We start from the raw sequence: 14,746 nt of genomic DNA, 5'->3' as shown, positions 1-14,746 counted from the left end.
ATGACTTGAATTCATTATTCATAAACAATTTTGAAAACATTGAAATTACAAATTTGGAAGAAAAAAAACTCTGCAGTCAAAGTCATTTGTATTGAATATTTATCTATTTTATGTTGTGTGTGTGTTTTTTTCTCTTTAGTCGTAAAATCCGGTAAAGAAAATATGGACTATATTGTTGATTTACGTTGGAAGCAGGGGTCCTACCAAGCCTATGGATAAGACACTATTAATAGACGAATGTGGGCGTTCTCAACCGTGGAAGTCCTCTGTCAACCGCCAGCGTGTCCGTACTGCGCTTGCGTCGTGCGGGAAGGCGGAAGTGTGTTTGGCTGTGTGCTGACGGCGGCGCGCTTACGATCCCTGTGGGACTTCCACTTACCTTCTACACCGCTTCTCGCCCGTTCAATGACGCCGTGCTTCCCCTCTCTCTCCGCGGCCAGCGTCCAGCGAGATTAGCGCCCTTGATGCGGTTCTCCGGGAGACGACAACACGTTCCTCGGCGACACGTTTGAAGGCTGCTCCTCGGACCGCTGGTATGTTCTGCTACCGCTCTTGTCAGCCATTAAGCGTTTTAGCTCCCACAGTTTGAGTGATTAAAAACTTGACGTGGAGGAATATAAATGGAAAATATGTTTGTTAATGAGATGACTCGTTCCTCTGAGCGGCCGAGAGCTACTTACTATTGGCACGTTAATTTTGGGCGAACTTCACTCAAAAAGACAACACGGTATGCTAGCTAGCGTTAGCAGAGGAAGAAAACTATACTATAACAATTCCTCAATTGTAAAAATATGTTCAGTCGAACAACCCAAAAGGCGTGCAATTTGCAGTTCAGCCCAAAATAATTTCAGCGGAAACTTGCAAGTAGGGCTGCAACTAAGGATTGTTAAAAAAACTTTTTAACTTTCCATCCCTTTATTCAAACACAGGACATTATTTCAAATTGACAGCGCAGAAAATGCACAAACATAAACTGATTATTATTCAGTTACTGGTTAGGCGCGTATCATGACAGAAAATAGGCAAAAATGTTCATAATTATTTTCCAAAGTAGAAGATATTTTGATAAAACAGATAATTTGTCTACTTTATTATTACAATAATGTTAATATTTACTGTTGAATGGCTGAAATTCTGCTGAGTTGGACAATTTTAAGTCAAACAAGGTCTTTAAACGTCTAATTGATTATCAAAAATTGTTATTGATTAATTTGATAATTGTTTAGTTCTCATTTAATCGATTGGTTTTTGCACCTCTACCTGGGAGTTCAAACCATCGTCATACTCGTAATCGCAATGAATCATGATACACAAACTGTTTTTTTCTTAATTAAGTTAATGCTATGTTCTTATAAAGTACTGTACAATAATATAGAGTGCAATTTTCGTTATAAGAATAACACATTACAATCTTGTAGGTTTTTTTTTGGGGGGGGGGGTTAACGATTATTGGCATTGACTCTCAAAATATTGTTTCCCAATAAGATCACCGGGGGTCGCAGTTTTTCAATTACAGTGAGTTGGTGGTACGTCTGCAAGAGTCAATCACCAGGTGTGCGGTTGTGAGTCGCCCACTGTAATTTGTTTACGATTGCGCAGTTACGTTGCGTTTGGCCGTGTTGTTCGGTATGCGGGGTCTTAAGTTCATTGAAGACTCTAAAATGTGAGTTTGAAGGGTTGTTTGTTTCTAGAAAATGGATGGGTGGAATATTTCATCTTGGGGAAATTGTCTGAATTCCCACGGGAGAGACCCGACTTATTTTCATTGTGTTTGCCTCCGCAGCGCATCATGTGGAGGAAGGCGTCTGTGGCGGCCCTGCTGGCCCTGGCGGTCGGCTACCTCTACCACGGCTGCCCCGAACTTCCCGAGCAGCTCCTCCATTACATCAGCCCGGCCAGCTCCCATTCGTCCCCGCAGAGCCAGCACCGCCTGGAGCAGGTCATTTCCAACGCCTGGGACTCGCTGATCACGTTGCCCACGCGGCAGTGGACCAGAGTGGCCGTAGGGTAGGTTTAACGTCTGCTTGCTGGATGTTTCCTGCTCCGTTTGCAAACCGGAGGCTTGTTTGTCTACTCAGGCATGTCTGGGCTTGACCTAAGATCTTCTTAAAATGAGGAATGTGTCCTGAGCACCAGAAGATTGTTGCACGCTACTCGTTTTTCCCAAAGTGTCCTCATTTAGATCTGAAGATGTCAGGCTCAAAATTTGGTGACGCAACACAATCTGTTGCAGGTTAACTTTATTTTAATTTGTGGGAATAACATTGTGGTTAATCTCTGTATGAGAAAACTACAATAAAATACAACTACAGGGTTAATATGTATTTTCAGCAATTTTGAATTGTTGTCTGTGTTTTTAGCCTATGGAAAAAAGTACAAAACAATGGTTTTGTACTCGACTGTTGTTCTTATGCCACGAAAAAAGAGTGCTTCAATTTAACGGACAATGTGATGTAACGGATGACCGCTCCCCCCATTAGTCCGTTACATCAAGGTTCCACTGTACATGGAGTCGGTCTCAACTCTTCAGTAAGCTCCAGTAAAATTGTTTTTTTTGCAGAGGATAAGGAATATATGCCTCTGAGTATTCTTATATTATGTGTTCCACTATTTGTTGTTTGAAGGGTTACAACATCAGCGATGGATACTATTTGTTAGCCCTTCTATGGCATTTACCCATGTGTTAGCATCAAGCCAGCAGACTTTAAGGCAAGGTTATGTGGTAGTTTTAAATATACGATGTGTAATTCTTTGTTTTATGTTTAGTTTGACAGAACACTTCAACTGAGTGAGTTGTGTTCACTGCCACCATACAGCGTTTGTATTGTTTTTGCTCACTAGCCAAAGCAAGAATCGGCTGAACGAAGTCAGGTCACTCGTATCTCAAGCCACCACTGTTGTACAATGCAGGCAAAAACAAAACGGGTTCATTTTAGCGTATGCCGCTAAAAACAGATGACAGGCAGCAAGGTTTGGACCCCCTAATCCATTGTTTCCTGTCCCTGGTTAAGGGTGAATGCCTGCGTGGACGTGGTGGTGTCCGGAGTGGGTCTGCTGCAGGCACTGGCCCTAGACCCCGGCAGCGGCCTGGATCACGAGGTGCTGCACTCCAAAGAGGACCTGCGGGAGGCCTTCGTCCATTTCATGGAGCGCGGGGCGGCCGCCGAGCGCTTCTTCAGCGACAAGGAGGTCTTCCGGAGGATCGCCCGGGCAGCGGCCGAGTACCCCGGCGCCAAGGTGACGGCCTACCTACCGCCCACCTGGCACCCGCCACACCAATTCTACTTCTTGGGCTGCCACTTACACCTCAAACTTTCAATCTTTCTGTCGTACAGCTGTATGTCGGAGGGAACGCCGCCCTCATCGGTCAGAAGCTTGCCACTTATCCGGCTCTCATGGTAAGCATTTTGCTCCAAGCCTCCCCCTCCAGGAGTGAAGGGTTGAGGAATTGTTGCACTGTTTTTGTTAATACAGTAAACTTTTACTATTCGTGGGGTTTAAACCTGCCGCAAATCGTAGAAGGCAAATTCTCAATCAAGATCTGCAGGAAATTGTTTTTAACACTGCAGGTTTTGCTATGTGGGCCGGTGGGGCCTAAACTTCACGAGATGCTGGATGAGCAGATCGTTGTTCCGCCGGGTTCTCTGCAGGAGACGGACGAATACCATCTCATCCTGGAATACAAAGCAGGTAATGTGCACTCGTTTAATAAGTTCCTCCTGAATGCCGTTTTTTGTTTGTTTGCTTGTTCATACAGTGTAGTGGATATAAAAGGTCTACACACCCCTGTTCAAATGGCAGGTTTTTGTGATACACAAAAATGAGACCAAGTTCAATCATTTACAAGCTTTTTTCAGCCATTAATGTGAGCTATGACCCGTACAACTCAACTGAAAAAAAGAACTCTTATTGAGATGACCAACTGAGACAATGTGGTTGCACAAGTGTGCACACCCTCTTACAACTGGGGATGTAGCTGTGTTTAGACTAACCAATAACATTCAAACTCATTAAATTGGAGTCGGCACACACCTGCCACCATTTGTGCCCAAATGAAGTTCAGATTGTTCTGGTAGGCTTTTCCTGACAGTTTACAGGTCACATTTATGTTGGAGAAAGTTTTGAAATGATTGATCTTGGTCTCTTTTTGTATATCACAAAAACCTGGCATTTGAACAGACTTGCTATATACACGGTGACAATATATCATTAAAACTTGTGTATGTGTAAATATTGCTGGCTGCTGTGCTTAAGTTCTCACACAGGATTAATAAATGTGAATAACTATTCTTCTAATATGAATTTATTCCTGTAAATTTGCAATTGTTTTCAGTCACAAATTTACAGTTTTATATTCTTGTAATACTGCATATATTTTTCTCCTTCACAGGTTTTAAAGATGTATTACAGACCGAAAACGAAAAACATATTACGAGAATAAAATCCATAAAATAGCAGAAATAAGACATTTAAAAAAGGTCATATTTATAAAAAAAGCAGTTAATTATTTATTTTTTGTTTTAATTCATCCGCCCATTCATCCATTTTCTCTGCTGCTTTGTACGGGTGTCGAGGGTGAACTGGAACCTGTCCCAGCTGACTTTGGCCAAGAAGCGGGGTACACCCTGGATTAGTCGCCCGGGTTTTTTCTTTTGTCGGATTTACAGATTTTGTGTCACCAGGTGAGCAGTGGGGTTCAACGCGGGCGCCTCAAGCCAACCGCTTCATCTTCTCGCACGACGTGTCCAACGGGGAGATGAGCTCGCTGGAGACATTCGTGGCGAGCCTGGAGGAGTTCCAGCCCGACTTGGTGGTCTTGTCTGGGCTGCACATGATGGAGGGCCAGGGCAGGCAGCTGTGGGAGGAGCGGCTCAAAGAGGTCTGTAAACGCACGTGGCTTAAAGACTACGGGTGACTAATGTTGGTGATGGGAAGTGATGAATTACAAATACTTAATTACTGTAATAGATTTTTCAGGTATATTTACTTGAGTATTTATTTTTCTGAAAACTTTTTACTTTTACAACCTATATTTGAACACATATAGCATAAAAGTCTGAGCCAACGGTAGCTTTTTGTTTAAAAAAAATATATTAAATCACTGTGCCAAGTTATCAAAATGGATAATTTATAATTGACAGTAAGAATTCGTTTTTTACTTTTGTACTTAAGTACATTTAATGTGTACATTTTGTTCTTTTAGTTAAAGGTGTTGAATCAGTACTTTTACCATATTTATATTTTTTTTAAACAAGTACAGTATCTCTACTTAAGTACTTTGCCACCTCAGACTTACTCATTGCTTATGTTTAGTACCACAACAATAGGTACAAATGTGTAATCTCCACATATAATAAGATCCAGCACAAGCTGTTTCAAAATGTCTGCCTTTCCAAAAAAAAAAAAGGCTAATTTTTATGATATTGTAGCTGAATAAAGAAGATGATAAAGCTCTTCTATTGGTTCTAATTAAATTCTGTGGGTGCAACTAATGGCCTTTTTGTGTATACAATGGGCTGAAGTTTTGGTGGTAGATGTATTACAACAACCTTAAGTTAATTCAAGTCAATGTGCTCTAAGATTGTTTTTTAAAAGTTGACTGTGTTCCCTCCTGGCAGGCGGTGGCAGCCATATCTGACATTGGTAAGGACATCCCCATCCACTTGGAGCTGGCGAGCATGACGGACAGAGACTACATGAACAGCATCATGCAGGAGGTACATGTTCGAAACAGCGTAGAAATGGAAGTTATGTTTCGTAACTTTTTTTAAGTATACAGGCAATCACAGATGATGAAATGGAGTTCATACATGAACGCAGCTGCAAGCTAACAATGTACAAGTAATTAAAAAGTCAATTTCCTACAATGTGTCCCCTTTTTAAAGTTTCTGTCGACTGACTGTATTTCATGACGTGTTTGTGTCTTCCTGTTAGCAGGTCATGCCCATTGTCAGCTCCATCGGGCTGAACGAGCAGGAGCTGCTTTTCCTCTCTCAGGCCGGCGGCGGACCTCACGCTCACCTCGCCACGTGGAAGGGCGTCCCCGACGTGGGCCAAGTCAGCGACATCCTCCTGTGGATCCTGGAGCGCCACGGTCGCAGCGACCCCTCGTCGGAGGCCGACCTGACCCGCGTCCACTTCCACACCCTGGCGTACCATGTGCTGGCCACGGTGGACGGCTACTGGGCCAACCAGGTGGCGGCGGTGACGGCGGGGGCGCGCGTGGCCAGCAGCCAGGCGTGCGGCACCCGCACCGTCGACGCCACCAAGGTGGAGCTGAAGGCGCCGCTGCGGTTTCACAGTTCGCACTCGGAGGCGCGGGTGGCGCTGTCTCTCGACCCGGCAGCTCCGGTGACGGTGTGGCGTCGGGGCAACGTCACCTTTCACATGACGCCGGTGCTGGTGTGCAAGCAGCCGCTTCGAACGGTCGGGCTCGGCGACGCCATCTCGGCAGAGGGGCTCGTTTACTCGGAGTTAAAGAGCCAGCAGCCCTTCTGACCGTGCAGGTGCTTCTGCGTCTTCATCTGGACACTTTGGAAATCCTGCCTGCGAACACGCCACCTGCCTACGCCCGAGGTCGGATTCTATGCACGGGGAAGGAGGGTCGGCACTGCGCTGTCTTTGAGTTGAAGGGGCTTACAAAATTTTGCTCCAATTTCTTGAAGTTCGGTGTGCCTAGGGTTGCAAAAGAGTGGAAAATTTCCAGGAAGTTTCCATAGGAAGTTAAGCTGTTGAATTTTGGAAATACATAGAAACCCTGCATATTTGCGATTTTATACTTGTTTGATTTGTTTGGCGCTGGAAGCCTTTCCTAACACAACCCACTCTTTTTTTTTTTTTATATATATAAATAAAATTAACTATTGGCTGAGTATTGGGCACTGGCAGGGAATCGAACCCACGCCGTTTGCGCTAAAGCTTGCTCGTAATTTACATTTCATGACACAATGTACCGCCCAAGCAATAGTTTGTTACTCGTAAAAATTAAAAAGTTGGGGTGCTCGCAAGTCAAGGTACTGGAATGAAATCTTCTTTTAGTCAAGAATGGATCAGGCTAAAATATATTTCCCCCCACTATATATACCATAAGTTCCCCATTAGTAATGGCCCATTGGCCTCCGATAAAGGGTGGACAGCCAGCTCTGTTTTGTAAATTCCTGTTAATTCCCATGGAAAGTTTCCAACTTTCAAAATTCCCAGAATTTTGCAACCATAGGGTGTGCCTTCGGAGAAGTCTCGCATATTCACGTTTCAGGTCCAAATGGGAAAAGTCACCGAGGCTATGTCCACACACACACACAAATATTTTTCTAAAATGTATCCTGGTTAGAAACTAGAGGAAAGGGGACCAAATATAACAGGAAGTCAAGCACGCAGTAAAAGTTGTAAACCTCATCCACCTCTGCTCAGTCATCCACATGGTGGCTAACTGTCAAATGTTCATTGGACAAAAGTCATTGGACGCATGCATCTTAGGTTCATTGAAGACTCTAAATTGTCCATAAGTGCGAATTGTTGTGTCCATTCCAGGGTGCAGCCCACCTTTTGTTCAGAGACACTGGGATAGGCTCAATAGATAATGGATAGGTGTGCTGTTCCCCCCCCCCACTGATGAATAGGGAAAACCGACTCTACTATCAGTCCACGTCATACCCCTTTTCCTTATTTAGCCATTGTCACAACGAAGACAATTCATTTTGTGATTGGCTAACCATTTAGAGGTCATAGCACCACCTGGTGCTTTGGCATGCACACGGCGGCCCTCAAATGTGTTCACATGTTTGGATTTTTTTATTTACGGTATTTATTTTTTAAGACCATAATATAAAACCTGTGGATGTGTGGACATAGCCTTCTGAAGAAAATCTTCACATTGAAATGAAAACTGACTTAACGTTTACTTTGTAGAATGTCTGTCACACACGCACTGTCACGTGTTTTTCTTAGTTTGTTGCATTTGTGTACAAAAAAGTACATTTAGAGTTCCTTGGAGAAGATAGAAGGTATTAAAAAAAGTTGTTTTTTTTCTTTCCCCCAGATAATTGTTCTACTTTAAAGGTGCAAAGCACAAACAAATATTGCTGTGACCGTCCGAAGTGGAAAATAATCTGTTTCAGGTTGACTTTCAAGTTGTTCTCATTTTAAAACATTGTTTTTTTTTCCTCCATGGGAAGTCATGTAATGTGGTCATCATTAAAACATTGAACTGTTTTAAGTTACTTGCAAACATAGAGAAGCTAACTACTGTGTAATTAATCTAAGACAAGTAAAACTTACTCACCTGCAGTACTGTCACCTCGTGGTGTTTATAGACTGAATGGCCAGACCATATCATGATGCAGTTATGGTCCATTTTTGGTTCTGCGGTTATCACACATTTCGTCTTTGCCATCATTGGCATTGTGTAAAACACACACGAAAGCCAAAGAACAATCTAAACAAGGAGTTTGTCTTACTTTTTTGGAGACTTCACATGTAACCATGACTTTTGTTTGACTTTTGAGGCATATTTTGACAGAAGATTTTATTTGAAGTCTGAAATGTTCGACTTTGGAAGTTCCGATGTATATTTGACTGAAAAACAATGTTTGACTTCATTTTTGTGCTCCAATTACCTCAGCTGGCCAGTGAAGGCACTGAACTATGGCGTCTTAATGCAAAGCCGACCTGGCAATTTTAGTTGAACACATGGGACTCTTTGCACTAGAAAAAGGCAGGCGGGCCGCAAAGGTGAATGTAACTACGTCCCCTCCCTTAGCAAGTACAATCTAGTCTATTGTTAGTCTCTCAACATGTCATTAAACTTTGTACTGTAATGTGTCTTGTGCTAGGCCAACTGTGATGGAAAGAAATGATAGATGGATGACTTCATAAGAAGAAGAAATGATATTCCTGTATAGATGTTTTTTTTTTTTCATAATGCAGGGGTGGAGAGAGGTTGTATTTTTTTCCCCCAAAAGGGGCCATTTTAGTCTTCTGAGGGCCATACTAAATGTATGACAAAATATTATGCCAATATCAAATAAATGCTTATTGTTATATACGAGCGTTTGTGGCTTGAATGTTTTGTGGGGATAGCATGGCCCGCTAGTGGTTAGCATGTCGGGCTCACGGTTTGGGGTTTGAATCTTAAACAGCTACTTTACTACATTTTAATACAAAGGGCTACCAGTTGTTATGCACTTCAGAAATAACATTTGCTCAAATTACTTTGGGGTTAACCATTTCATTGTTGTTGCGCTGCTAGCTTGTCCCTATGGTTTGGTGTCATGCTACAATACTGACCTTTGAACTATAGTACAATTTTTATAGAATATTGTCATTCCTTATATACTAATACAAGACTGATTTAAAAAATAGTACAAACAAAATAACCTTTGGGGAAAGTTCACAGGGAAGTTTTTATTTTTTAAATTTAAGAATAGCGAAACAAAAATCATATCACTGGTAAGTTATTTATTTTAAACAGGTCTGCAGGCTACGTATGTGATCCTTGGGTGCTTCCTATAGTGCCCACGGGCCCCATGTTGGTGACCCCCTCCTTTCTGTAGACATTTTATATATATGTATGTTTATATATATATATGTATGTGTGTATGTATATAAATATACATGCACAAAACATGGTTATAAAACATGTTAAATCAATGTTTGTTCTTGCTAACAACTTCAGACTTGCTCCAAACTACAAAATATTAAATATGTTTTTTTAGGATTTTAACTTTCTAAATGCCAGTTTTATTTTTGGAATAAATGTTTTTTTTTAAGTGCTTTATTTTCCATATAATAGTAGTTTGAGCTGATTCTTTGACATGTCATGATCAGCAACAAAATTTATTTGACAGAGTTTGTATTTTTTTATGTATTGTAGCTCCAAACACCCTTTCCGGACAAATTTGTGGACAAAAATGGCTCATCACCGCTCATCAAGCACCATTTGTAATCCCTCTGTCATTACAGTACAAAATCATTTTAAAAAATCAGAATAGTGATTTTTGACATTTTTAGTGTTTTCTTTCAAATTCAAAAAAATTCCCCATTGTAGGCCGACTCATGAATTGCTTTTATTTTGTGTAAATTGTGATATGAAATCAAATAATTTTTGTGGCTAATCCTTGACATATCCAAGACTCTTAATAACCATGAAAGCCCCACCTCCTACTATTTAATATATGGAATTTAATTCATTTTCTTATAAAATTGAAATGATTTAAAAAATTCCACTCACACTTCGTTTTGATCAGGACTGAAGTTGATGAATTGCTTCAAGCAAAAAAAAACTAAACAAAAAAAAAAACATTGCGATGATTGAGCGATTTTACAGTACTTGTGTGTGTACATTTTTGCCACAAGTGTCCACTCCAAACCGACAGATGGCGCCCCTGTCTTTTGTTGTGAGCAATTCCTGTTTAACAGCGCCAAGGAAGACAACTAGCCAATCAGGTGGAACCTTGGTCGAACTTGTCAAGGCTCGACCTCTTTTGTCCACGTGCCACCACTGAAGGTAATTTTCACCCTCAAAACGCACGTTTTTCTTTATATTTATTTATATGCGTTATTTTTTTGTCGTCGTTCAACCACAGGTAATGAGTTGGCTTCGGTGTTATATCGTTTGTATACGAGAAAATGTGTTTGTTTCTGGAGTGGCGCGTGCTCTCGAGCTAGCGTAAAAGCCGGTTGCCGGAATTCTACGCTCACATTATTATTTTCGCTTCATCATCATACCGCTAAATCGCCATTATGTCGAACTAATTTGGATGTGTGTATGAACGACAGTGGGAAATGGCGCTAACAAATCAAGCAGGAGTCTTGCGTTCATTGCAGGTATACACGTAATCGCTGTATGGACGTTGTGACGTCACTTAGGTGGACGCAACAGCTCACAATAAACGCGTAAATAAGGTACGACTTTTTTTGTAGTTGTCGTTTTAATAGCTACTTAACGGATAAATAAGCAAAAGTTATATGAACTGTGTCTTGTTTAATCAATCAGAAAACGTCACAATAAAGATGTAAATATTCCCTATTAATTCCCATGAAAAGTTGAAAACTTTGAAATTAAACACCGCTGAGGATTTCTTACATGTCGTTTCTCTTTGCACAGCAATGTTGACGCGGCTACTTTGGTCGGTGGCGGATGGCAGGCGCGCGGAAAAGGAATAAGGCCTTCTCGCGCGGGCTTCTGAGCAATTAGCGATTATTGCGCAAAAAGGTCATGATCTTTCATGCCATGGAGTGCGCGAGCAAGAAACTCAAGCGGCAGGCGAAGAGAAAAAGGAATGACAGCCTTGTTGATGAACTCGTCAAAGAGTCCAAAATAAGTAGAGATGTTCAGAACTTTAAAGATAAAGACTCAACCCTGAGGGACACCTGGGAGCTGGACAGCGGCTTTTCCGATGGCAGCCCCCCTACCAGTGGCAGGAGCTCTCCGTGCCCGAGCTCCTCTGCCGCCGCCGCCGTGGTGGCGCTGGACTGCGAGATGGTTGGCACGGGACCGCATGGGCGCAGCAGCGAACTGGCACGCTGCAGTATCCTAGATTACCACGGCAACGTCCTCTATGACAAGTACGTCCGGCCGCTTCGTCCCGTCACCGACTACAGGACTCGCTGGAGCGGCATCCGGCCGCATCACCTGCGAGACGCCACGCCGTACGCGCAGGCCAGAGAGGAGGTGAGGCCTGCGGACACCTCGTCAAGCAAACTTTCACACAGAACTCGAATAATAAACACTTGTTGCCCAGGAACTATGTTGAAGTGATGAGGAGCTTCATTTGACCGTAGTAGTGCTTTGGCTCCATCTTGTGGCGTCTTTGTGCCAACAAACCATGTTGAAGTGTGTTGAGGAACTTGATTTAGACAAAAATGGTGCTTTAGCTCCATTTTGACAAAAATGGTGCTTTAGCTCAATTTTGGCATTTTGGTGCCATGGTATGATGTTGAAATGAGTTGATGAACTTAATTTACACAAACGTAGTGTTTGCCACCATCTCGGTGCCAAGGAAGTATGTTGAAGTGAGTTGGGGAGCTTCATTTACACAAAGGGCAGTGGTTTAGCACCAACTTGTGGCATCGTGGTGCCGAGGAACAATGTTGATGTGAGGTGCGGAGCTTCATTTAGACAAAATATATAGGCAGTTATAAACCTTTTGGGGCAGGGGAGTCAATTACTCACAGATTGTAGCTATTCACCACAGTGAATAGCTAAAAAAAAATACTTGTTTGAGAGGGACAATTGCTTTCAAAACAACAGCGTGGGAGAAGTTAGTGTCTAAGTTCCCACCACTATCTCGGCGTTATGGAATTCCCTGATCTACTGTATCTCACAAAAGTGTCCACATTGGTAAAGCCAGTGCAGTAACCTGATGGTGGCCACACCAAATATCGACACTTCAGAAACAATTTGGCTATTTTGACTTTGAGGTGTATTCACCGTTCTTGCCAGCAGTTAGCCATTAATGGCTGGGTGTGTGTCCAGTTATTGTTTTTTTTTTGGGGGGGGGGGGCAGTAAATTTCCACTGTTATAAACGTTGCAAATGGACTCCTTAACATTTTAGTAAAGTCTCATTGCTTCAGCGTTGTCCCATGAAAAGATATCAAATATTTCCAAAAATGTAATGGGTGTGCTCCTTTTAGTGAGATTCTGTACAGATGTTTCCCCACCTCTGTTAACTGCTCTGATACTACTCCCAGGCAGAAACTCACTTTCTGAACCCCAATACAACTGCAGAAGAAAGGGCTGAATATGCTTATCAAATCAAACAACCTTGACCAGTAGCTCTTTGCCTCCCTCATCTCCTGTAGATCACTGGCATTCTTCAAGGCAAGGTGGTGGTGGGACACTCGATCCACAACGACTTTGGCATGCTGCGCATCCTCCATCCGAGTCACATGGTCAGGGACACGGGCGCGACGTGCCTCCTGGCCCAATTAGCCGGCTTTCCCCGCCAGCGCTGCGTCTCCCTGAGGGTCCTGGCCCGCAAGCTCCTCAACAGACGCATCCAGGTGAGCACGCACATACTATAAAAATAACCACTCTTAATAGTCACTTAATAGTGTTTTGCGCACCTTCTCGCCATTCACGCACTGCGGGTAGAGTGAAGCCTCATCCGCGCTCCAGCGGTTGTTGTTAATTCTCGCCCCCAAGGACGGTGAAAACATATTGCGCGTTTTGATTTAGTGAACTGCATCTGACGGCTGGCGACGGCGCAGCGGCTGACTCGTGCTGACGATGCGGGGCACACATGGCACATAAACGCTCATCGACTGCCCAACGGCAGTTTTTTCGAAAAAACTCACCTAATCCTAGTAGCTTGACTTTTTTACTCCACAACATACATTACTTCATTTATGTATGTCTGCAGCTTTAATATGACATTTTTGTTCGCCTCCTTGGAATATTACGGCTTTTTATTGTGAAAAAAAAACAGCTTTTTCCCGCTGTAATAACTGACAGCTTTTTTACCGATAGCATTGTACTTTTTGTGACCAAACAAATGCGTAGTCGCTTCATCTTACAAATTAAAAAATGTCACTAATAGATGTTTTTACAATTATTTTTAAAAACTGACTGTTAATGTAGCTTTACACTTTTCCCTTATTACATGATGTATATTATGACACTTTTTTTTTTTTTAGAATCAAACATTTTTGAAAAAAGTATATCCACAAAAACGTTTTTTCTTGTAATATTCCACCTAGAACATGACTGATCTTATATCATAAGAAAAAAATGAAAAAATTGACTATTAGCAGCAAAAATGACTATTAGTATTATTTTTGTTTCCATTTTAAAAAATCTTGCAAAGAAAAGCCAATTATCCGAAAAAAATACGTTTCAGCTATTTTGCAAATATTTTCAAACAAACTCCCAAAGAAGTCCACGCATATTAGTTCCTTTTTCTTTAGTCTTCCAATCATCTAAAATGGCCTTGGGGTGTGCGGTCATAGCGCCACCTGTTGCTTTGGCATATCATTGATGCCAACTGAGATGGTTTTCAACATCGCATTGAAATGGTCAAAGATTACTACCTTTGACCCTCAAATAAACGAAGAGTGATCATTCTGACCCGACAGGTGGGCAAAAAGGGCCACTGCTCAGTGGAGGACGCCCTGGCGGCGCTGGACCTCTACAAAATGGTGGAAGGCGAGTGGGAGTGGGAGCTGCAGAGCCACCTGACGGATGACCACCACTCAGCGCAGTACATGCAGGACGAATACTGGCCAGTTGGAGGTGATGATGATGATGATGGCGACTCAGAGGCAAACACTTTCTAAGTTATTCTCCAAGAGTTCTTTTCAGCATGGCGTTACGTTTACAGTTCTTCCGGGTGCCAGAAAGTCCGATTGCACAGGAGTTTTCTGCCACCCCGAAGTACCCTGGCGCCTATTGTTTACAATAATTCTGAAAAGGTCAATGGAGTGTTACTGTCATCGCAAACAGGAAGTTGCAATTATCTTCCTGTTTGCGTTTGACTTGCTGTGCTGCTGTTCTTTCGCGTCTCAATTTTAAGGTGCCAATAAAATCAAAGGAATGTTGTCCCTTCTCTGATTTTTGTTCTGTTTGTACACTGACGGACCACTTCACAAAGGCCTAAGGTTGGAAACTTTCCATTGGAATTTATGGGAATATATTTTTTTTACTTGCCCTCTTGAAAAGATCAGATTTTTTTATTTTTATATAACCTGTACTGAGTTGTACAGGTTATATAGGTCACATTAATGGTGGATTTTTTTTGGGAAATGATT

General features: G+C 42.3%; 2 protein-coding genes across 3 annotated transcripts; both read left to right on the top strand.

Moving 5' to 3' along the window:
* The first annotated feature begins 317 nt into the window (after positions 1–317).
* Positions 318–9,039, top strand: adpgk (ADP-dependent glucokinase). 2 transcript variants are annotated; one of them, XM_061677865.1, is made up of 8 exons: positions 318–533; positions 1,784–2,007; positions 3,012–3,237; positions 3,336–3,398; positions 3,570–3,690; positions 4,683–4,879; positions 5,619–5,717; positions 5,938–9,039. In XM_061677865.1, the coding sequence occupies exons 2-8, from the start codon at positions 1,790–1,792 to the stop codon at positions 6,496–6,498; spliced, it is 1,485 nt and encodes a 494-aa protein (XP_061533849.1). In that variant the 5' UTR covers positions 318–533; positions 1,784–1,789; the 3' UTR covers positions 6,499–9,039. The 2 variants fall into 2 exon arrangements, with proteins under 2 accessions (XP_061533849.1, XP_061533847.1); XM_061677863.1 differs by having other exon boundaries at positions 5,935–9,039.
* A 1,410-nt stretch (positions 9,040–10,449) lies between these two features.
* isg20 (interferon stimulated exonuclease gene) lies at positions 10,450–14,534 on the top strand. Its single transcript, XM_061676869.1, has 4 exons — positions 10,450–10,504; positions 11,105–11,671; positions 12,803–13,003; positions 14,075–14,534. Exons 2-4 carry the CDS (start codon positions 11,216–11,218, stop codon positions 14,273–14,275), a joined length of 858 nt encoding a protein of 285 aa, XP_061532853.1. The 5' UTR covers positions 10,450–10,504; positions 11,105–11,215; the 3' UTR covers positions 14,276–14,534.
* Positions 14,535–14,746: the final 212 nt, after the last annotated feature.

The sequence above is a fragment of the Phycodurus eques genome, chromosome 5 (genome assembly GCF_024500275.1).
Source record: "Phycodurus eques isolate BA_2022a chromosome 5, UOR_Pequ_1.1, whole genome shotgun sequence".
Lineage (NCBI taxonomy): Eukaryota > Metazoa > Chordata > Actinopteri > Syngnathiformes > Syngnathidae > Phycodurus > Phycodurus eques.
Note: the sequence above shows the minus strand (reverse complement) of the source record. Positions and strands in the feature narration are given on the sequence as shown.

What these genes read in the sequence shown, in the direction of transcription:
- adpgk (XM_061677863.1), top strand. Translation starts at nt 1,790, where the DNA reads ATGTGGAGGAAGGCGTCTGTGGCGGCCCTGCTGGCCCTGGCGGTCGGC. An exon ending in CCGAGTACCCCGGCGCCAAG is followed by an intron (nt 3,238 to 3,335) that starts GTGACGGCCTAC and finishes TCTGTCGTACAG; the next exon opens with CTGTATGTCGGAGGGAACGC. An exon ending in GGGAGGAGCGGCTCAAAGAG is followed by an intron (nt 4,880 to 5,618) that starts GTCTGTAAACGC and finishes CCCTCCTGGCAG; the next exon opens with GCGGTGGCAGCCATATCTGA.
- isg20 (XM_061676869.1), top strand. Translation starts at nt 11,216, where the DNA reads ATGATCTTTCATGCCATGGAGTGCGCGAGCAAGAAACTCAAGCGGCAG. An exon ending in ACGCGCAGGCCAGAGAGGAG is followed by an intron (nt 11,672 to 12,802) that starts GTGAGGCCTGCG and finishes CATCTCCTGTAG; the next exon opens with ATCACTGGCATTCTTCAAGG. An exon ending in TCCTCAACAGACGCATCCAG is followed by an intron (nt 13,004 to 14,074) that starts GTGAGCACGCAC and finishes CTGACCCGACAG; the next exon opens with GTGGGCAAAAAGGGCCACTG.